Source organism: Homarus americanus, unplaced genomic scaffold (genome assembly GCF_018991925.1).
Source record: "Homarus americanus isolate GMGI-L3 unplaced genomic scaffold, GMGI_Hamer_2.0 scaffold20930, whole genome shotgun sequence".
Classification (NCBI taxonomy): domain Eukaryota; kingdom Metazoa; phylum Arthropoda; class Malacostraca; order Decapoda; family Nephropidae; genus Homarus; species Homarus americanus.
Genome location: NW_024748502.1, coordinates 10,993,808 through 11,016,307, shown reverse-complemented (window position 1 = coordinate 11,016,307; position 22,500 = coordinate 10,993,808). Strand labels below are relative to the sequence as shown.

The following is a 22,500-nucleotide window of genomic DNA, read 5'->3' as shown; positions in this document are numbered from 1 at the left end:
CACCATTTTTGTTGAATTTAGGGAAATTTTCGTGAGCTGGAAACCACTACCCAAAAACCCATTGAAACAATGGTTTCAAGCTAACGCCTCAAGCAACCAACCACCTCGGATTTATATATATATATATATATATATATATATATATATATATATATATATATATATATATATATATATATATAGTATATATATATACAGTATATATGCAGTAGTAACCATTTATGTCAATTGAACCCACAGGGTACCGAGGAAAGTGAAACCGCTAAGGAACAACAGAACATATGGATACCTAATAGAGACTGGTCTGAATTTCAAACTCCACTTTTTCTCCTAACACAATACCTATGTTGTAGTAAAATAACATCTAAATTTTAATACAGCCAGGTTAATGTCCATTCAAAAAATGGACTCAAATCCCCCCCCCCTCCCCCCTCTTCCCAGCTCACTAGCTCCTACCTCTCTGATTAATGTTTGGGTGAAAACTCTAGATTTTAAAGTTTAGTAATAAATAATACCTCAGACTAAAGTTAGGATAATATTATTGACATTTCTGGATTCCTTGCAGGTCAGGGAATATTTTGAATGTAAACTTCATATATTTTGCACAAAAGATAAAATATTTGCTTTGTGTAAACCAAATTATTACTTTAGATCTAAAATTTGTATGTCTAATGCAAAATCAATGATGTTTATATTCAAAATGATCATCATATTGTAAGAATTCCAGCAATGGAAATTATATTTTGGCCGGGTAATTTGTATGAATTTTATGAGCTAAACTTATATCTTCAGTAAAAAACAAAGAAATATTCTTCAAGGACACTATCTGTCAATCAAAATACTCCGCCCTAGCTGGGTCGGTCCCTCCCTCCCTACCAGAGAAGCGATTGGGAGAAAATAGTATATTTGTATTTTTAGTAATAAATAATAACTCAGACTAAAGTTAGGATAATATAATTGACATTTCTGGATTCCTTGCAGGTCAGGGAATATTTTGAATGTAAACTTCATATATTCTGCACAAAGGATAAAATATTTGCTTTGTGTAAACCAAATTATTACATAAGATCTAAAATTTGTATGTCTAATGCAAAATCCATGATGTTTATATTCAAAATGATCATCATATTGTAAGAATTCCAGCATTGTAAATTATATTCTGTCTGGGTACTTTGTATGAATTTTATGAGCTAAATAAAAAAATAAAAATAAATTATACTTCACCTCGTATATGAGTAGATGCACCGCGGAAAGTGAAAGTCTGGTTCTGGCAAGGTACCGCGTAAATGAGAAATCGCGGAAAGTGAAACCGTGTAAAGCGGGGTAATACTGTAATACTGTATATATATATATATATATATATATATATATATATATATATATATATATATATATATATATATATATATATATATATATATATATATATATATATATATATATATATATATATATACACACACACAGTCAACGCGGTTTGAACCCAGAGGGTCCCGCGTTAAGTGAAAACCGCGTTAAGTGAATAACAGAACATATGGGATTAATTCCAATAGAACCCAGCCCGACCCCCAAACTCCACTTTTTGACGACAAATAACTATGTTGTAGTAAAAATTCTATCTTAACTTTATGGTGGCATGAAAAACAAGTAATATAGAAGAGGTTAGGTTAGGAAAGATAAAGGTTAACATAGGAAAAATAAAGAATAGGTTAAAAAACGAAAATTTTTGAGGAACACTCACGGTAGTAGAAGAGATGGGTCGGCATACGGGGATGGAGGCTGGTTCCGAGGCAGAGGGCAGATTACTGCCCCTCAGGTGAATCACCATTACTAGGTGAATCACCATTACTAGGTGAATCAATATCACTGTCACTTACAGTTGTTATGGCTTCCCTGACAAATCCCTCAAAATCAACTTCACTATCACTATCACTGGCTTGGGCTGGCTGTGGTGGGTTGCGGGCGAAGAACTCGGTTATGCTTTGCTGACGGCTGGCTTTGATGTTGTCATGATACACCGTGATGTACGGCTCCATAGCCTGCACCAGTCGGGTATGGAAGACGTCATGGCGTTCATCGTCAGTGTCGCGGGAAACGATGGACTTAATTTTTTCTGTTAACTCTATGACACACTTAATATCACTATGACTTAAACTAGGTTCTTCGGAGAATGACGCACCTTCTTCCTCCTCTTCACTGGCGGGTTCTTCTTCCAACATCTCGTCGGCAGTCACTTCAGGATCTCTGATCACCTCCATGATGTCTTCGTTGGTGGTCTCGGAGAAGCCTTCAGCTGTAATACTGAGCGCAGCTTCTCTGGCAAGGTCCACTGCTACTGCAACAGTCTGAACCTGACCAGTCACAGGTTCACTCCTCCTCTCACCTGGTATGCCATGCAACACATGTCTCCATGCGTGACGAATCGTAGCAATAGACAGCAGATTCCATGCCTCCACCAAGAAGTCTACAGCTTGTTTGACGTTAAACTTCTTCCAAAATTGTTTGACGAGAAGTTCTTGAGTCGCCGCCTCTTGTTCCTTGTCCTCGTCGCTTTTACTCTCGCTGTCGGTGTCACCCAGCTTACGCAACTCATCCTTGGTGTTGGTAGAGTCGTTCAGGAGCTTGAATTTCTTTGCCGAGTATGCAGCTTTAACATTGCAGATCAACTCCTGGTCCATGGGCTGGATTAATGACATAGTGTTGGGAGGAAGGAAGACCACTTTTACGTTGGGGTGACGATCCATAAGTAGGGGCGAGTGTCCAGGTGCGTTGTCAAGGAGCAACAAAATATTGAAAGGAACATTCTGTTGCTCGCAGAATTTCTGCACGTCAGGAACAAAACAGTTGTCAAACCAGAAGAGGGACAGAGAAGAGGACATCCACGCCTTACGTGCGGTTAGCCAGTGGACATTAAGCTTGTTCATGTCCATATTCTTGTAGGCGTGCGGCTTGCGGGCTTTGTGAATCACCGATAACTTTGGTTTACAGGTACCGGAGGCATTGGTGGTAAACAGGACGGTGATGCGTTCCTTCTGCATCTTCCGGCCCCTTACCTTGCTCGCAGACTGGACAACGAAGGTCTTGGAAGGTAACTTTTTCCAGAAAAGACCAGATTCGTCCATGTTAAACACCTGGTCGTCACTGTACTGTCCTTCCTCCATAATCTCACGTAAAAACGGAGGAAAATCTCTAGCCGCCGCACGGTCAGCACTCGCTTCCTCACCAACAATGCTGATGTTGGTGACCTTGTTCCTCCTCTTAAACCTATGCAGCCAACCATGGGAAGCATTGAAGGGTTTGGGCTCTGCAATTCCCAGTTTACGTGTCACTGCTGCGTATAGCTCACGTGCGTACTCCTGCACTGAGCGCGTGTCCACCGCCATGTTGCGTCGCGCCTGACGCACCAAATAACTCACCAGCAAAGTTTCCACTTTTGCCAGCACCCTGTTCTGGCAATACCTGATAGATGAAGCACCTGCAGACTTTGTGATCTTCATGTGCTCCTTTATCTTGGCTGCATCCTTCTTTATTGTACGAATCGTAGATTCGTTGACGCCATGCTGGCGCGCGAGATCAACTTGGCGTCTTCCTTTCTCCAAATCTTGAACAATTTGGTACTTCAGCTCGTAGCTTAATGAACGTCGTGTCTTCTTTGGTTTAGTGCCGCTGGGTCCAGGTAAGGAAAGGTTTCTCTCTGGGGGTGGTGGTCCGGCGGAAGCCATTTTACGGAACAATGGATGCGCGTTAACCCGGCGTGGCCTTGAGGGATGAAACTGCCGCGGCTAGGTCAAGCGTCGTCTCTCCTCCCTCCCTCCCTCCCCGGGGTAGTCACGTCATAATACTTTAAGCCAATTACAGCTAGCAGCAGAGGGGGGTAGGGCTGCATGGCCAATCACAGTCCGAGACGTCATATGACGTCAGTGATAACGCAACAAAGACACACACTGCGCAACCTTACCGCGCCGCTTACCCAAGCGGAGGGAGGAGGAGGCAGGCAGGCAGGCAGGCGGGCGGGTGGGTGGCGCGTGGTCAAAATCTAAAAATAGCATCCGAGCCGGACACTCACCGCGTAGCTGTGGAAAAACCCGCGTTAAGTGAAAGTTCAGCTTTGGCAAGGCACCGCGTATATGATAAAACGCGTTAAGTGAAAGCGCGTTAAGCGGGGTAAAACTGTATGTGTATATATATATATATATATATATATATATATATATATATATATATATATATATATATATATATATATATATATATATATATATATATATATATATATATATATATATATATATATATATTGATCATAGTTTCTAACTTTGTGGTGTATATTTACAGGGGAATCCAGGTTGTGTGGAAACACATTTATGCTTGCCATTGACGGGATAATTGTCAACGACCACGTCAGCACCTTTGATTCTGGTTTAGCTATGCTGTCTGTTGCATATTACATATTGAACATCAAATATCCTATTGAAACTGCAGCAACAATGGAGTTTATTCAAAGGTAATTCCTGACTACACATCTAGAGTTGTATAGTGAATGAAGTAGGTAGCGTGACTCGAGGGTGAGAAGATAATATTACATATTAACACAGGCTCAGTGCAAGTGTAGTATATAAAACACAAATGCGTGTTACAGCTTTATATGGGGGGATTAATGGGGGTTTGTACACAATATAATAGACTATGATATTTTCCTATAACCTAGCATGTAGGATGGGCACTTCCACTAAGTCGCCCAAGAGGCTGACGAGCCGATCAGTGGTGAAGAGGATAAAAGTCAAAGTAAAATTAAGGACGTCTAATCAATACTGAGAAACTAGTGTATCCATACCTGTTGATATACTATAATAACAGTGTACTAAAGTAGCATACTATTGCAGGTGTTTTGTTGGAATCAACTCGGATAGAGGGAGCAAGATTGAGGTGAAGCTGAAGGGCAAGAGATATACACAAGTGCATCCAAAAGTTCTGTCATTCATAAACAGTATTGCTGATGTAGAATGGCGGAGTTACCAGTGAATCGAAATATTGGAAAACAGTGAGCTTTTTTTTATGAACTAACACCACCATAATTTAAGTACTTGGTTGAGGAGCCTGAATTGTTTACAAACAATAAGTGCTCTTCCATTTTCTTTTTCTCTCTCTTATCAGACTCTTCCAGTCTATTGAAACATTACTAATATAATTTGTAAGAATGTATAATTGAATTCTAAGCTCTAAAATTAGTTTTGTATGCAATGATATTTTCAGCTTTATAGGATTGTACATGTATATGTCATTAATATCATTATAAAACTTTTGGGGCTACTGACTAACAAGGTCAATAAGTAACTTTTTTCATGGTGAACATCAGAATGATAATCAAGTTATGTTATGTTATTTTTATATTTACTATATCAATCTCAGCTATACAGTAGAATGTTATTGTTTTTTTATATATACTATATAAATCTCAGCTATATAATGGAATTATTTTTATATACAGTATTACCCCGCTTTACACGGTTTCACTTTACGCGATTTCTCATATACGCGGTGCCTCGCCAGAGCCGAACTTTCACTTTCCGCGGTTCATCTACCCATATACGCGCAGAGTGTCCGGCTCGACGCTATTTTTAGATTCGCCCCACCCGCCTGCTCCCGCCTCCTCCGCCTGGGCAAGCCGCGCGGTAAGGTTGCGCAGTGCAAGTCTCTGTTGTGTTATCACTGATATCATATGACGTATCGGACTGTGATTGGCCATGCATCCCTACCCCCCTCTGCTGCTAGCTGTAATTGGTTTAAAGTAATATGACGTGTCCACCCGGGGAGGGAGGGAGGGAGGGAGGGAGGAAAGGCGACGCTTGACCTAGCCGCGGCAGTTTCATCCCTCCAGGCCCCGTATGCCGACCCATCTCTTCTACTAACGTAAGTGTTACACCTAACTTTTAGTTTTCCTAACCTCACCTTTATTTTTCCTAACTTAACCTTTATTTTTCCTAACCTAACCTCTTCTATATTACTTGTTTGTGCACACCATCATAAAGTTAAGATAAAATTTTTACTACAACATAGTTGTGTGTCGTCAAAAAGTGGAGTTTGGGGGTCGGGCCAGTCTCTATTGGAATTAATCCCATATGTTCTGTTGTTCCATTTACGCGGATTTCACTTTCTGCGGTACCCTGTGGGTTCAATTGACCACGTAAATCGGGGTACTACTGTATACTACATAAATCTTGGCTACAGATTGGAATTATATTTTCAGCTCCATAGTTTCCACATAAAGTGTATGTTTACATGTTTTAAGTTCTTGGTGCTTCTACATTCCACATCCAATTCATACTCATATAAAACTTGTGTAGAATAAACTAATTATTTAAATGATCTTTGGAATGTGCTTTATTATTTTAAGATTAACTTACATAAGAATGGAGGAAACTGCAGCGGGACTATTGGCCTATACTGGGCAGTCCCATTTACACCCAACCCCTGTTGCTCATATAAGCATGCAACTTATGTGTGAAGCTATCCAGCGTACAGGTATTCGAGTTAATGATGATATTTGGTAACTTGTTCCACTCATCCATTACTCTATTTCCAAACAAATGTTCACCTATTTTGCGCCTAAATCTAAATTTGCCTAGAGGTTGCCCGCTGTGGGTACATTGTAGTTCACATCATTTGAGGTCATGTAGTTCACCCTCAAGCATGATACCCCTTCTCTCAACTGCCTCTTCAAACTATCAAAGCATACCCTTTTGAAATCTGGGACTTTCGTGGAATTTTCCTTACAGCTGCCATGAAAATCTAACTGGAATCTAATTTCTTTGTGATCGCTGTTTACAAGTTCGTTCCCTACCTCAACATTACTAATGAGGTTTTCTCTGTTCGACAGAACTAAATCGAGTATATTATTACCCCGGGTGGGTTTGGTTATATGTTGACTTAGGAAACAGTCCTGGATTGTTTCAAGAAAATCCTCTGATTCTGAGTTACCCGTAAGGTCAATCCAATCTAATTGGCTAAAGTTAAAGTCTCCTACTATACAGACTTTGCTATGCATGGAAGCCCTGCGCATTTCATCCCAAATAAGTCGCTCATTAACTCTATCAAGATTGGGAGGTCTATATATCACTCCTGTGATTAATTTTTCCCTACCGTCGATTAATTCTATCCAAATTGTTTCTGTATTCCGCTCAGTTTTTATTTCCTTATTTATTTCACCCTTCAGATTATCCCTGACAGAGATTGCTACTCCACCTCCTTTCTTAATCTGCCTATCTGTATGGAATAATTTGTAACCTGCAATTTGGTATTCGACAGGTAACTCATGTGAGTCTTGGTTTATCCATGTTTCAGTGAATGCTATTATTGACAATTATCCCCGGGAGCTAAGCAGCTGTGACCTTTCCTCTAGTGAGGTCAGAACACAACTGTAGTATATATAAAACTTAGAAGAATTATCCATAGAAAGGCAAACAATTTCTGTGATTTTTGGAGGGTGCTTCATTCTCTTAAGATTTAATTGGAAGAATCATCCAAAGAGTAATTTTTCTAGAGTTATTTTATAATAGTGAGCCATAATAATTTCATTTATAAACAGAGTTTTCAATGCAATGTACTGTATGCTTACAAATTATAAGTTCCTATTACATTTATTTTCTCTGCAATATATGCATAAATATATAAGTTCCTAGTACATAATTTTATTTTCTCTATTATTGTTAAGGGCATTGTACTCAATAAAGTCTTTTCAACACCTCTACATTTTCTGCTCCTATATATTTTGTTATACTCTAACATTTGTTTAAAAGTAGGCCAAACTTCTTTCAAGAAAGTTATGGCCTATATATGAAAGCAATTCATGTTTAGAACTCACAATCCAATAATATACTTACAGAGGAACCAGGAAACAAGAAATAATTGATGGTGTAGAAACAAATATTCCAAGATATTTTTTGAAGATTTTATGGTGTGTATATTGTAATTATTATTTTTTTTTTTGGCTACAAATTGCATTAGTAAGTGGTGAAAAACACTTTGAAAAATATAATTTCTTTTTCAACAGAAACATCTTAATATTCAAAATAGTGCTGGACAGTTTGGAATATCCAAACTTTCTGAAGTTGTAATTTTCAGATATAACATGGTATATTAGTTTACCAGGAATTATTATTAAATTCAACAGATATTTTATGTCAAAATATATACATAATCTCTGTATATTTGACAAACATTCTGTTAAATCAACAGATATTTTATGTAAAAATATATACAGAATATCTGTAAATTTTACAAACAATCTGTTAAATCAACAGATATTTTATGTAAAAATATATACAGAATCTCTGTAAATTATATGGAAAATGTTTGACAACAATATAACCAGAGAATTTACTGTAATTTTACAAGTTTTTTTTAACAGCGTAGGCAAATTACTGGAAGCAATAATTACAAACTCTATTCGAAATCTCCTGGAGAAGCACAAGTTGATCAATGATTCCAAACATGGCTTCACAAATGGGCATTCATGTCTAACTAATCTATTAACATTCTTTTCAGCTGTTTTCGAATCAGTGGACGAGGGGCACAACTATGATGCGGTATATCTTGACTTTAGCAAAGACTTTGACAGAGTCCCCCACAAAAGACTAATAAGAAAAGTGGAGGCTCATGGCACTGGAGGAGATATTCTAAAATTGATTAGTGCATGGTTACAGGAAAGGAAACAGCGAGTGAGCATTAACGGCACTAAATCCGATTGGAGCAACGTCACAAGTGGAGTACCCCAAGGCTCAGTACTTGGACCATTATTATTTATTATATACATAAACGACATAGATACCGGCATAAATAGCAACATAAGTAAATTTGCTGATGACACTAAAATAAAGTGTGTAATTAAATCTGACGAGGACTCCGCAAAACTAGAGGAAGATCTAGAAATTTTTTTTTGAATGGTCTGAAAAATGGCAGATGAAATTCAATGTGGACAAATGTAAAGTACTTAGTCTAGGAGATATAAACAGAGAAACCAGGTACAGTGGGGTATGCTATAACGAACGTAATTGGTTCCAGAACCTCGTTCGTTATAGCATTCGTTCGTTATAGGATTAATCCGTTCCAGGCCCCCAAATACAACCACTTAACACTGAAAAAATTCTGTGGAAAATGTAAAAAATACGGTACTTTATCTTACCTTAGTGTTATTCAGCATGCAGGTACCCCTAAACACTGGCACATCACTATCACTTCCACTGGGAGTCTTGGCTTTAAGGTCCTCAAACAATTGTTTAGCCTTCTCACAAATTATAGCTTCACTAATGTTACCACCTGCCATTTCTTTCTCCTTTATCCACACTAAGAGTAAATTTTCCATCTCTTCAATCACATTACACTTTGCTTTGCTAAGTCTAAAGATTCCCTTAGCCACTTGCACAGTTTTTAACTCCTCTTTATTCTTCAAAATCGTACATATAGTCGATTTAGCCATCCCATATTCATCACTAAGTTTCGCAATGCTTCTTCCATTCTCACGTTTCTTTACAATTTCTTTCTTAGTTTCAAGGGTTATTAGCTTTCTCACTCGCTTTGGACGACTCATTGTTACAATTGTATACTTGTATAACAAAATAGTTATACAAATAACGCGAATTTCCACATCAAAAGACGAAATTTCAACAATAACAGTGGTGCACTGGCTACACAATGAGACAAAGATGGCGCCTGACGCTCTTGTTGTGGGTCGCGGTACAACAATATTCATGCGCCAGGCGAAATAGTCCCGTATTCATCCGCGTTCGTTGTAGGAGTTGCGTTCGTTATAGCATTCTCAATTTTATAGGTAAAACCGTTCGTTATAGGAATATTCGTAGTAGGATCCGTTCGTTATAGCATACCCCACTGTATCAGATGAACAACAATGTTATAGAGAAATCTGAATGTGAGAAAAATTTAGGAGCAATGAGAAGTAGGAACCTTAAGCCAAGTAAATAATGTGTATTTGCTCGTAACAAGGCTAATAAAGTACTTGGGTTCATACAAAGGCGCGTTAGTTACAAGACTAGAGAGGTCATCCTAAAACTAGATCTTGCGCTTGTGAGACCTCACTTGGATTACACAGTTCAATTCTGGTCACCGTATTACAGAAAGGATGTAGAATCCCAAGAAAGAATTCAGTGGAGAATGACAAGACTAATCCCAGGCATTAGGAACCTTGAGTACAGAGACAGGTTAAAGCATCTAAATTTGCACTCCCTCGAGAGACATAGAGTGAGGGTTGACTTGATAGAGGTGGATAAACAGAAGTCAGGGCTAAACAAGGGGGACATTACAAAGGTACTCAAACCATCCAACCAGGAGCGAACTCGTAACAATGGTTTTAAATTAGACAAATTTAGATTTAGGAGCGAAATAGGTAAACATTGGTTTGGAAATAGAGTAGTGGATGAATGGAAAAAGTTAATTCGAATACACTGGATAGCTTCAAACATAGGTTGGGTGGATAAATGAGCAATAGGGGTTGGGTGTAAATGGGACTGCCCAGTATGGGCCAATAGGCCCGGTGCAGTTTCCTCTATTCTTATGTTTTTATGTTAAAGCAAAAACTAAAGAACCAAGTGCCCAAATGGCTAGTAAGCTGTTAAGTGGTGATATGATAAATAATACATAAAATTGACTAATCTATGAGATAAAGAAAGACCAGCAGCTATTTAACAAGTCACATTCAGCTTTGGCCATCTTGTTTGTTTACGTATTCCAGAGACCAGCTGATTAATTGTTACGTTAATTGAAACAATTTTTCCCATATAAATTAATATAATAAAGGGGATGTGTTCCTGTACTAAGCTCTGTGACTAAATAATTGCAACACATCAAAATATTGAAGATAAAAATAATAAAACATAAAGGTACATAAACAGAGTTGTCAATTGTTGTTTGTAGGAATATTAATTCATTCACTCTAGTAATGATACAATGTTTTTTATTATGTTGTCGTAGTAAAATGTATGATTTATATAATTTGTTTATCACTGAGACTGTCACCATAGGCTTATAAAGCAAGAAGTCCTCTTGCTTTATAAGCTATGCTGGGATTCCATCAGGCCCTGTGGCTCTATTATTTTTCATCTGCTTGATGGCAGTAGTTACCTCATCCATGGATGGAGGATAGCTGAGGTGGGTCAGCTCAAGGTGCTGAGGGACCTACTAGGTAGTCAGGATATTCACATCGTTGTTTTGGTTGAGAAGTGAATGTCCAGCACGAAATTCTTTAATTAGGGAGTTACCATTGGATGAGCGGAGAGGGGCAGCTCCATGAGTAACTGGCCCATACAATGTTTTAGTGGAAATGACAAATTTGTGTTGATCTGCAATTTTTTCCGATTCATATGCTTCATTTTTCCACCATTTGTTTTTTTAGATCGTGAATTTCGTGCTGGGCCACTGCTTTCTTCTTGTGGAAGGTATCAGCTTTGGTTTGAGACTGAGGGTTGCTCTGCCAGTCAGTTAAAGCCGATGTTTACATCCTTGACCACCAGAGGTTCAAGACCTCTCAGGCACTGCTCCTGTTGCAGCAGTTGCCCTAGCCTTTGTTGACCCATTACCCATGGCCCTTCCCTCAACCCCTCCTCCTCACCAGGATCAGTGTTGAACAATGATAAACAGTGTTTAAGCCAGTATAAGCCAGTGAATTTAGCACTAGACAATACCAGCGAGACTAGTGAACCATCAGCGAGGTCTGTGTCACAGTGGTTCTGAGCCACACATGACTTGGGTGAGGAAGACATCTCAGTGATCTCTTTCTCTGACAATGATATAGTCAATGAGATGCTAATGCTTGGATTGTGGGTGCTGCCAAGATCCCACGAGTTTGTCGGCCAGCCTAAACAAGGTGTTGGTGTTGGTGATAGTGAGGCTGTGTTCCGCAAACTTGCTGAGGAGGAGTGAGGAGAGTTACAACGGCAGACGACACTGAACTAGGGGTCATTCAATCCCCTTACCCACTCCCGTTGCCAGGCATAGCCAGGTGGACATACGGGAGAAATACATATCTTGTATGTAGTCTAATTTGAAAATGGTGACAGTCTCAGTGATAAACAAATTATATAAATCATACATTTTACTACGACAACATAATAAAAAACATTGTATCATTACTAGAGTGAATGAATTAATATTCCTACAAACAACAATTGATAACTCTGTTTATGTACCTTTATGTTTTATTATTTTTATCTTCAATATTTTGATGTGTTGCAATTATTTAGTCACAGAGCTTAGTACAGGAACACATCCCCTTTATTATATTAATTTATATGGGAAAAATGGTTTCAATTAACGTAATCCACCTAACGAAAGCGTTTTAGTGGAACCTAATCCTGTCGTTTAACCCTTAGGCCCCGGGTGACATTCCAGAACGTCCGCCTATTTTCCAGCCATTTTTTTATTTTTTATTTATTTTTATTTATTTATTTTTTTCTTGATTTTTCCCGGCGTGGAGGGTACTGCCAGCAACACCCTAACCCGGGGCTTAAGGGTTAATGGGGACTTACTGTAAGTATAATAATGTGACCTTTTACGGGTTAAATGACAATCCAAATAATAAGGTAAAGATAAGCATTTTACTGTACATGAAGGGTACTGGTATTAATAAGCTCAAATTATTACAGTAACATATCTTTACTAATTAATAAATAACAAATATACAATCTTTTGTCCTGTAACAATGATAGAGGCAGATGAACCTTTTTGGGGGGTGAGCAGTCTCCATCCCTCCCCCAAGGCCAGTTTCTGTACAGAACTAAACAAAGAATTCATTTGAAATACTCTGTAACATTCAATGCCATAATATCCTGACCACTGGGCCATAATTTTGAGCAACACATTACTGTACTCACTCTGTACTCAAACATACAATACTAAGCTAGAGGACTAAACAAAATTTCTTTTGTGCAAACTGTGAGATGTCTAAAGTCAAATTAATCGCTATCTTGCAAGGATTCCAGCAATGCAAGTTATATTCTGGTAAGTCAAATCTGTGACATTTTATAAAAGAAAAACTTTAAGCCTAAAACCACCTTCAACTTCTCATTTAAGTATATCACAATGGAAACGTCTCATAGAATGCTGTGAGGAAGGGAGAGGGGAAGGGTCACCAACTACAGTACTGTACTGCCTCATTCATGATACAATAATGTTTATTTGTTTTTATTAATTAGTACAGATACATTACTGTAATAATCTGTGCTTATTAATGCCTGTACCCTTCATATACAAAAGAGTATAGTACTATGTATATAAATCATAGGTAAAAAATAATGTCATTCAAGACATCTTCAGGTCATAATACCCACTAATTCTTCATCCACCAATGGGTGACCTGACATTGCATCAGGTCAGGTTAGTAACATGACCCAATAATCTCCCACCCGACCTCAATCACAAGTTACGTATTACAGTCAATTGAGTAAAGTGTCTGCCTACTTTAAGCTAAAGGTGACAGGATCTGCTGGTGAGTACAATATATACAGTAGTATACATTATTAAGTTTACAGTATGAACAATATTGTACAGTGGTGTTTGCATAAATACTACAGCTCCTACAAATTGTAACACAGCTCTATTCACGTCCATATCATATAGGATATATAACTAAAAACGTCTCATAGAGAATTTATTAAGGATCGTTATGGTATCAAACTCATCTCCCTATCACAATTAGCCATGTTTGAGTGAGTAAGTTGGGGGGAAGGAGGGGACTTGACCGTGCGATCCTCACCCCCCCAAAACTATTCACACACACACACAAGGGCGGACAAGCCTTTTAGCTTAAGGTCTGCGTTGGCAATATTCCTACAAATCCTTAAAATAAACTCAACAATGGAATTAAGACAGCAAGCATGAAGAGTGAGGGTCTTATTGTGTGATAATTCTACGTGTGTGTGACTGCGTGGTAGCGAGTTAAATATCAGCTGTTGAGGAGCACTTAACAACACTCATTTCCACACCATCTCTCTAATCACCCACACCTTTCTGCTTTCTCACTCCATTTTTAAAATTTTATATAATGTAATGTTGAAGGGATACAACTTTGCTCATTTATACTTATACTTATCACAATCTCCCTAAAAATACTTTAGATTTTGTGTTTATTCAAGATGTCTTCAGGTCATGAGACCCACTAATCCTCCACCCAAGAAAGGGTGACCTGACATCCCATCAGAAGGTCAGTAATATGAGACCACTAATTCCCCACCCTACCTCCACCTGACATTGGGTCAGGTCATGTAAGTTACATGAGACCCACTAATTCCGCACAGCTCCATGGGAGTGTAAAATAAGTCTTTGCTGTAACTCACAGCTTCATTCATGCCCATATCCTACAGATTTTTTAGTTTTTATTCTATTTATTTAAACAAACTTTTAGATAAACTATTCCGGATTATTATAGTAAAGAAATGAAGGTTCTAACTACATTAGAACTGCATTTACAGACTGTGGTAGTTTAAACTCAAGGAAAACATCCCCAGCACCCAGAAATGTTCTGGGGATGTGGGCTAGTGTCCGTCTGTGCAAGATGTCTAGTTTAGACACTCGGAAACTTTTCCCAGTGACCGGAAACGATTCCGGGGATAAGGAATTTTTCCAGGTTTGAAAAGTTATCTAGTTACCCAGAAATCTCTCATCCCCGGAAGTGCTCTGCACCAATTGTTCCGGCTAACGGGAATATCACTACATGTGGGTAAAGGTTGTGATAATTTATGCAGTTGCTCAACTGTTGTGGTTGAAAATGCGAAGCTTCATTTCATCACTAGTGTATAATGAGTCTCCATATGCCCTGGTTTATTCATTGATTAGTTGTCTAAGTGCAAAAGTAGCCCTGTTGAGCCATCATGTATCAATTAATTTTAATATAGAAATTACAAAGTAAAATGTTATAAGACAATGGTTTAGTAGTGCTGTTAATGTGTGCTGTGTAAGTGTCTTGGCATGTCACCTCGCCCTTTGCTTCGTTAGCTCAGCTAAGAATTATATTGATTTATTACCTTATTATTATACATTTTTAGTATTGTATGTAAATGTAAAGAAATATTTATATTTGCACAGTAATTATAAATAGACCACGAGCAGAAAAATCCAGCATTACCCAGCAGTTGGTCTTCCCACCCATGCACCAACCAAGTGAGGATGTGGCTGTACACGATGCAATATTTCAAAATGCCGGGAACCCTTGTCCCAGGCCCTGGGCAGAAAGGTTTGGAGTGATTTTATCACCATTTTCTTACATCTTCCAGTAATTGTGCAGTATCTCATAATCGAAATTTGCTCCCAGACTCAGAAATAAACATTTGGACAGTTTTTTTTTCAGAAAATGTTCCTGATTTTCAACCTTGGATTTTGCTCCCAAACCCAGAATTTTTCAGAAAAACTCCCAAGTAAATTTCAATTCTGGCTATTGGAAAGTTCCAGGTTTGAGGGATTCCAGTTAATGGAAATATTACTGTAGTCCGCATTAGAGGGGGTTTACTGTATTTAATGAAATGCCAATGGGAGAGCTTGCATGTTCAAGTATTTTTTTTAATAAATCATGAAAGGATGGATTTCAAAATAAGAAGGTTAACTGAAATAAAGGTGAAATTTAATATTTACCATGTTTTAATTTTAGCTGGATGAGCTTAAGCGAAGCTCCAGCGTCCTCTGTTGGGTCATGACCACACGTGCTATCCTGGATGACTTCTCCCAGAAATAGTTTTGATAATACTTTTAAAGACGATCGTTTCTTCCGTATATATGTCAAGTTGTATGCCAGAGAGGAATCTATCACATATGGATGCATCATCTGTAAATTAGATATAATTCTCATATTCACACTCACAGCATATTTAAAAAAATTTGATAAGAATAAATTAAGGTATTTGAAGAAAAATTGTATCCACAGCAGGTAGGTCTCTCACCACACTTCAAGTTAATCACTGGCAGAATTTTCTCATGCATTTGGTTCATTTAGTCAATACCTGTCCCCAACTGCTGGACTCCTGAAATACCCACAACACAATAAACTTAGACAATAATGAACTACAGCATGTCCTGACAATTCGCGGACCATGTTTATTCGCGGATGACACCCTGGATGTACCCAAGAATGTCTCAGGGTAGTTTTAAAGTTGCTGGCATTTTCGTGGCCGGGAAAGGGAGCCATTCGTTCTAGAGACAGTTATTTCTTTTACCTGTATTGTGTGTGTGTGTGTGTATGTGTATGTGTATGTGTATGTGTGTGTGTGTGTGTGTGCGCATATCTACACACAACCATATATACAATACAGGTAAAAGAAATAATTGTCCTGAGGGCAAACACAAAAAGGGAATTTACATTTCTTTGCACACGATTAAAAATGTACCCCCCCCCCCACCTCGGTCAGCAATGTTATTTTTGGATTTGGCTATTCCCCGCCATTTTCAGAATCTAACCTCCGCGAATTTTAAGGGCATGCTGTACTTGTCTTCTGACATTATAAAAGCCAAAAATCATTATCATAACCATTTTAAGGCCATTTTCCACACTTATGTGGGTTGGCTGTCATATCCTGATGACAGCTCTCCAGGTTGCATGGTCTCTAGCAGCTTCTCTTATCAGTTTCTTATCTCTCGCAGGTCATTCTTGGCTTATCCCTAGCTCTCCTCCCTTCTACATTAAAACATTTGCATCTCTTGATCTAACTGGTCTCATCTCCCACTCATAATATTAATACATACAGTATTGATTTACATCAGTTAGTCTAACACCTTGTTTCTGGGAGAGCACCAACACATGAATAAAGGCATTACTGTGGAGATAATTTAAAATGCAAGTAACTCGTAAATTACAGCTACACTGGCACTAACCTTAATAGCTCTGAGATCTCCATTCAAGGAGTGACCCACTAGAATGGCATCAGGTGGCAAGAGTTTCTTTAAGTCTTGCTGAACATCTTGTAAAGTTGTGGTGACATTGGCTAACATCTGTTGAGTTATGCCTGAGTACTGAGTCAAGTAATTGATGATCCTATTGCGTGGCTTCACTAGTTTGTGGTAAACCAACTGATAAGGGCAAAAGAAATCCACATGTTAGTTAAAAGTTAAAGTAAATGAGGGATTGACTCAGAAATCCAATTTTATGGGAAATCCCAAAACAAAGTGGCTTGACAATAGAGATAAGGGCCTTTGGTTTAGACACCAAAGGTTTACCATGAAAGAAAGAGAAGAAATACAGATTTTCTCTCACACTCTGTAAGAAAAGGATAACTATGGAGGAACATTTTGTCCAGTAGGATCGGGATATATCGCGAGATAGGGTTCAAGGATGTTCGCTATACTGTATACTAAATCACGATACATAATTACAAGTAATCAATGGGGAAAATAGGGTTAGGTTCTGGAGGCCAATAAAAGTGACTAAACTTGACTAACGAGTTCATTTTCTTACTAACTAAAGCACCAATGAACACTAGACTCGGGAACACCAGGCTATTTCAATATCAATACATGGCGCCTCAATTAACGAACTCAATTCATTGCAGATGGTCGTTCGTTAACCGAAACCATTGTTTCAATGGGATACTGGGTAATTGGTTCCAGCTCACATTAAAGTAAAGACAAAAATGCACAAAGTCAGAAACCCTCCTAAAATTCCCCTAAATCGCCCTTAAATCACTATATATACACAATATATACGTACACATACACTCTTACTCTTAAATCACTACTGTAATGTGATACAGGTGATTAATTTTTATCTCTTGTGCAAAATATATGACATTTATATTCAAATTATTTGCTGTCTTGCAAGGATTCCAGCAATGCAAATTATATTCTCCTAACTTTAGTTTGAGATATCATATAAGATAAAAACTGTAGGCCTAAAACCCTGGCTGGGAGGGAGGGAGGGAGGGAGGGAGCGATGGGGGGGTGGGTGATGTGATATGTTTGACAGTTTGAGCCGAAGGTCTCCTGTGTGTTTATTTAACAGTCCTACTAAGCTTCTCTCAATTTAAAATGCCAGTGAAATGACCTGGGAGAATACAATTAACATTGCAGGAATTCTTATAAGATACAGTATTACCCCGCTTAACGCGCTTTCACTTAACGCGTTTTCGCATATACGCGGTGCCTTGCCAAAGCTGAACTTTCACTTAACGTGGCATTTTTCATCATATACGCAGTGAGTGTCCGGCTCAGAGCTATTTTTAGATTCGCACCACCCCCCACCCGCCACCCTGCCTGACTGCCTGTTTTAGCTCATAAAATTCATACAAATTACCCAGCCAGAATATAATTTACATTGCTGGAATTCTTATAATTTGGTGATCATTTTGAATATAAACAACATATATTTTGCATTTAACATACAATTTTTAGATAAAAATTGTTCTCTAGGTAATTATGTTATCTTTTGTCCAAAATATATGACATTTATATTCAAAATATTCCTGGTCTTACAAGGAATCCAGCAATGTCAATTATATTATCCTAACTTTAGTTTGAGGTATTATTTATTAAAATTTAGTGGTTATCCCACACATCTCCTTGGGACGGTTGGTGGGGGGTGGGGGGGAGGGAGGGACCGACCGACCGACCATCTGTTACCCCATGAAGAATTATTTTTTTTTTTATTAACTGAAGATATTTGTTTTAGCTCATAAAATTCATACAAATTACCCGGTCAGAATATAATTTACATTGCTGGAATTCTTATAATTTGGTGATCATTTTGAATATAAACAACATATATTTTGCATTAAACATACAATTTTTAGATAAAAATTGTTCTCAAGGTAATTATGTTATCTTTTGTCCAAAATATATGACATTTATATTCAAAATATTCCTGGTCTTACAAGGAATCCAGCAATGTCAATTATATTATCCTAACTTTAATCTGAGGTATTATTTAATACTAAATGTTAAAAACTCTTGAATGGAGGATTGGTGGGGGGTGGGGGGAGGGTTGGGACTGACCACGCGGTTGGAAGAGGGGGGGAAGGCAAGGTGGGGTACTTTGATTGACAGATAGTGTCGAAGAATATTTTTTTTTTTTATTAACTGAAGATATTTGTTTTAGCTCATAAAATTCATACAAATTATCCGGCCAGAATATAATTTACATTGCTGGAATTCTTACAATTTGCTGATCATTTTGAATATAAACATCATAGATTTTGCATTAGACATACAAATTTTAGATGTAAAGTTTATTCTGAGTAAATATGTTATCTTTTGTGAAAAATATATGACATTTATATTCAAAATATTCCTGGTCTTACAAGGAATCCAGCAATGTCAATTATATTATCCTAACTTTAGCTGTTCCCATTGGCTCATCCATATAGCCTGTTATTCACTAATCGCGGGCTTACTCTGCACTTCTGGGTTCAATTGACTGCTACAGTGGGGTACAATCATATGTATATATATATATGTATATATATATATATATATATATATATATATATATATATATATATATATATATATATATATATATATATATATATATATATATATATATATATATATATATATATATATATATATATTAGTTAACTCTCACTTTACGCGGTTAATGTAACCCACAGGGTACCGCGGAAAGTGAGAAATGCGTAAAGTGAATAACATAACATATGGGATTAAATGAAATAGAGACCAGCTGACCCCCAAACTCCACTTTTTTCCAACACAATACCTATGTTCTAGTAAAAATAACATCTTAATTTTATGATGGTACATGCACACAATTAATACTTAAGAGAAATAGAGAAATACAGTCGCCAAGTTAATGTCCATTCAAATAATGGACTCAACTCCCTCCCCCTCTTCTCACACTACACTCGCTGGCTCTTCCCTCTCTGAGAAATTTTGGGGGGAAAACCAGGTATAGTAATAAATAATACCTCAAACTAAAGTTACGATAATATAATTGACATTGCTGGATTCCTTGTAAGACCAGGAATATCTTGAATATAAATGTCATATATTTTGCACAAAAGATAACATATTTACTCAGAGTAAACATTAGATCTAAAATTTGTATGTCTAATGCAAAATCTATGATGTTTATATTCAAAATGATCATCAAATTGTAAGAATTCCAGCAATGTAAATTATATTCTGGCCCGGTAATGTGTATGAATTTTATGAGCTAAAAAAAAAAAAAAAATTATACTTCACGCGTATATGGGTAGATGAACCGCGGAAAGTGAAAGTTTGGTTCTGGCGAGGCACCGCGTATATGAGAAATCGCGTAAAGTGAAACCGCGTAAAGCGGGGTAATACTGTACTGGGAAAAGTTTCTGAGTGTCTAAACTAGACCTCTTGCACAGACGCACACTAGCCCACTTCCCCAGAACGTTTCTGGGTGCTGGAGATGTTGTCCTCGAGTCTAAACTACAGTCATGCGCCGGTTAACGTCCTAGATACGTTCTTAGAAACGTGACGTTACCCAAAAAGGACGTTGTCCGATCATCACATAAACTTTGTCTTTATACTTATGTGTATGTGGAATACTATATATGTACATATACACTCTTACTCTTAAATCACTACTGTAATGTGATACAGGTGATTAACTTTTATCTCTTCTGCAAAATACATGACGTTTATATTAAAATTATTCACTGTCTTACAAGGATTCCAGCAATGCCGAGCAGATGGGGGAGAGGGAGCAAGCGAGCGTGAGGGGGAGTGGAGAGGGAGGTGAGGTGGTACGTTGGACAGTTGGCACCGGCCCAAGGTCTAACGCGTATTTATTTATCAATTCTTAAGTGACTAAGCTTCTCTCTTATAAAAAGCCAGTGAAATGACCTGGGTGAATATAATTTACATTGCTGGGATTCTTGTAAGATGGTGACTATTTTAAATATAAACAAGCTATAATTTGCACTTGACAACAATTTTAGTACCGTCATCAAATTAGTACATGTGCACTCCAGCTTTGCTCTAAGGTCATATATTTCTTTTACGTTTCTTTTAGTATGATGTGTGCATGTAAATGGATGAAAATAAATGAAGAAATTTATGTAAATCTACCCAAAAATACAGTTGAAAAACATTATATTATAAAATGTACACTAATGTACTACAATTTTTATCTCTTGATCAAAATATATGACATTTATATTCAAATTAATCTCTGTCTTGCAAGGGTTTCAGCAATGCAAATTATATTCTCCTATAGTCTGAGATATTATATGAAAAACTTAAGGCCTAAAACCCCCCACGCTCCCTTGTGTGGGGAGGGGGGCGGGAGCAGGAGGTGAGGCGATATAATTTCACAGTTGGCGCTGAAGGCCTGCCCGCGTGTTTATTCATCATTACTTAAGAGTGACTAAGCTCTTCTCAAAATTTGCCACCCAAACGACCTGGGTGAATATAACTTACATTGCTGGGATTCTTGTAAGATAGTGATTTATTTGAATACCTGTATAAACAAGCTATATTTGCAAAAGACATAACAATTTTAGTACCATAATCATTCAGCACATGTACAGTACAGGTTTGCACTTAGGTCCATTGTTAACTGAGGGACCACTGTATTGCAGTGTACTTGTACTGTACAATATTGACTAAATTCACTAGATAACGTACACAACAAATGGTTGTTAAAACTTGTCAAGTAAGTGAGTGTCAAGGCTGTCAGTATGAGTGGCATGGTTGTGTGCTTGTGTCCCCCATCATAGGAGTCTGTTTTCTCTCGCTTGAGGATGCCTGAGTCCTCCATTTTCTCTCAATCTTAGAGTACACCAGAGACTTCGTTAATCCTTAGTAATGACACAGAATTTGAAATTGCAACCCCAATTGCCGGAATATCAACAAGTTTTCGCCAGAAGTTACTATTTCATTTGGGAAAGGAATGGAATCAGTGTTGAATAGTGGTGAACAGCGCTTACCGTATATCTCGGCCTATAAGGCGTCGGGGTGCATAAGACGGCCCCCCAAATTTCCATTTAAAAAGTAGTTTTTGAGCTCTATTCGCTGTATAAGACCAGTACCCCAAATGTGACACTTACCCACTGACTCAGTAGTCCTCTACCAACCATCCTTGGTTTTTTAAAATAAGGCCAATTCACTTCAAGTAATGTCATCAAATGTTACCCGCTGGTGTAGTGTAAATACTAGTGACGTCACTTAAGCGTCTGCTATTTACCGGTAACTGGAACTAATGTCGGTGTCGAGTAAAATTTTTCCATTTACTTGATGGATTTACCGAATTATTTGTTTATTTATTTATTTATAATATACTGTAACATATTAAACACACTGCAAGTATTTTCTTTAATTTATATGCTTGCTTCACACGAGACGATCGGTGGTAGGAGTGTTACCTCGTCTCGGTGGTGGGACTTACTTTTTTTTTAGTAAGTTCTTTTTTGTTATATTTTTTACTAAATGTGTTATTTTATGTGGATAAAAATGTTACAATGGACTTAAAACTATAAAAATCAACCGAAAACATACCACCAAGATCACCCAGATTGACCAACT

General features: G+C 37.7%; 1 protein-coding gene across 1 annotated transcript in view; it reads right to left on the bottom strand.

Annotated features, from left to right (window-relative positions):
• Positions 1-22,500, bottom strand: part of LOC121880311 (RNA exonuclease 1-like) — a gene marked incomplete in the record, with an annotated part of 136,744 nt that overhangs the window by 26,411 nt on the left and 87,833 nt on the right. The window contains 2 exon segments of the mRNA XM_042387471.1: positions 15,634-15,823; positions 16,867-17,061. Coding sequence (XP_042243405.1) covers positions 15,634-15,823; positions 16,867-17,061 — 385 coding nt within the window.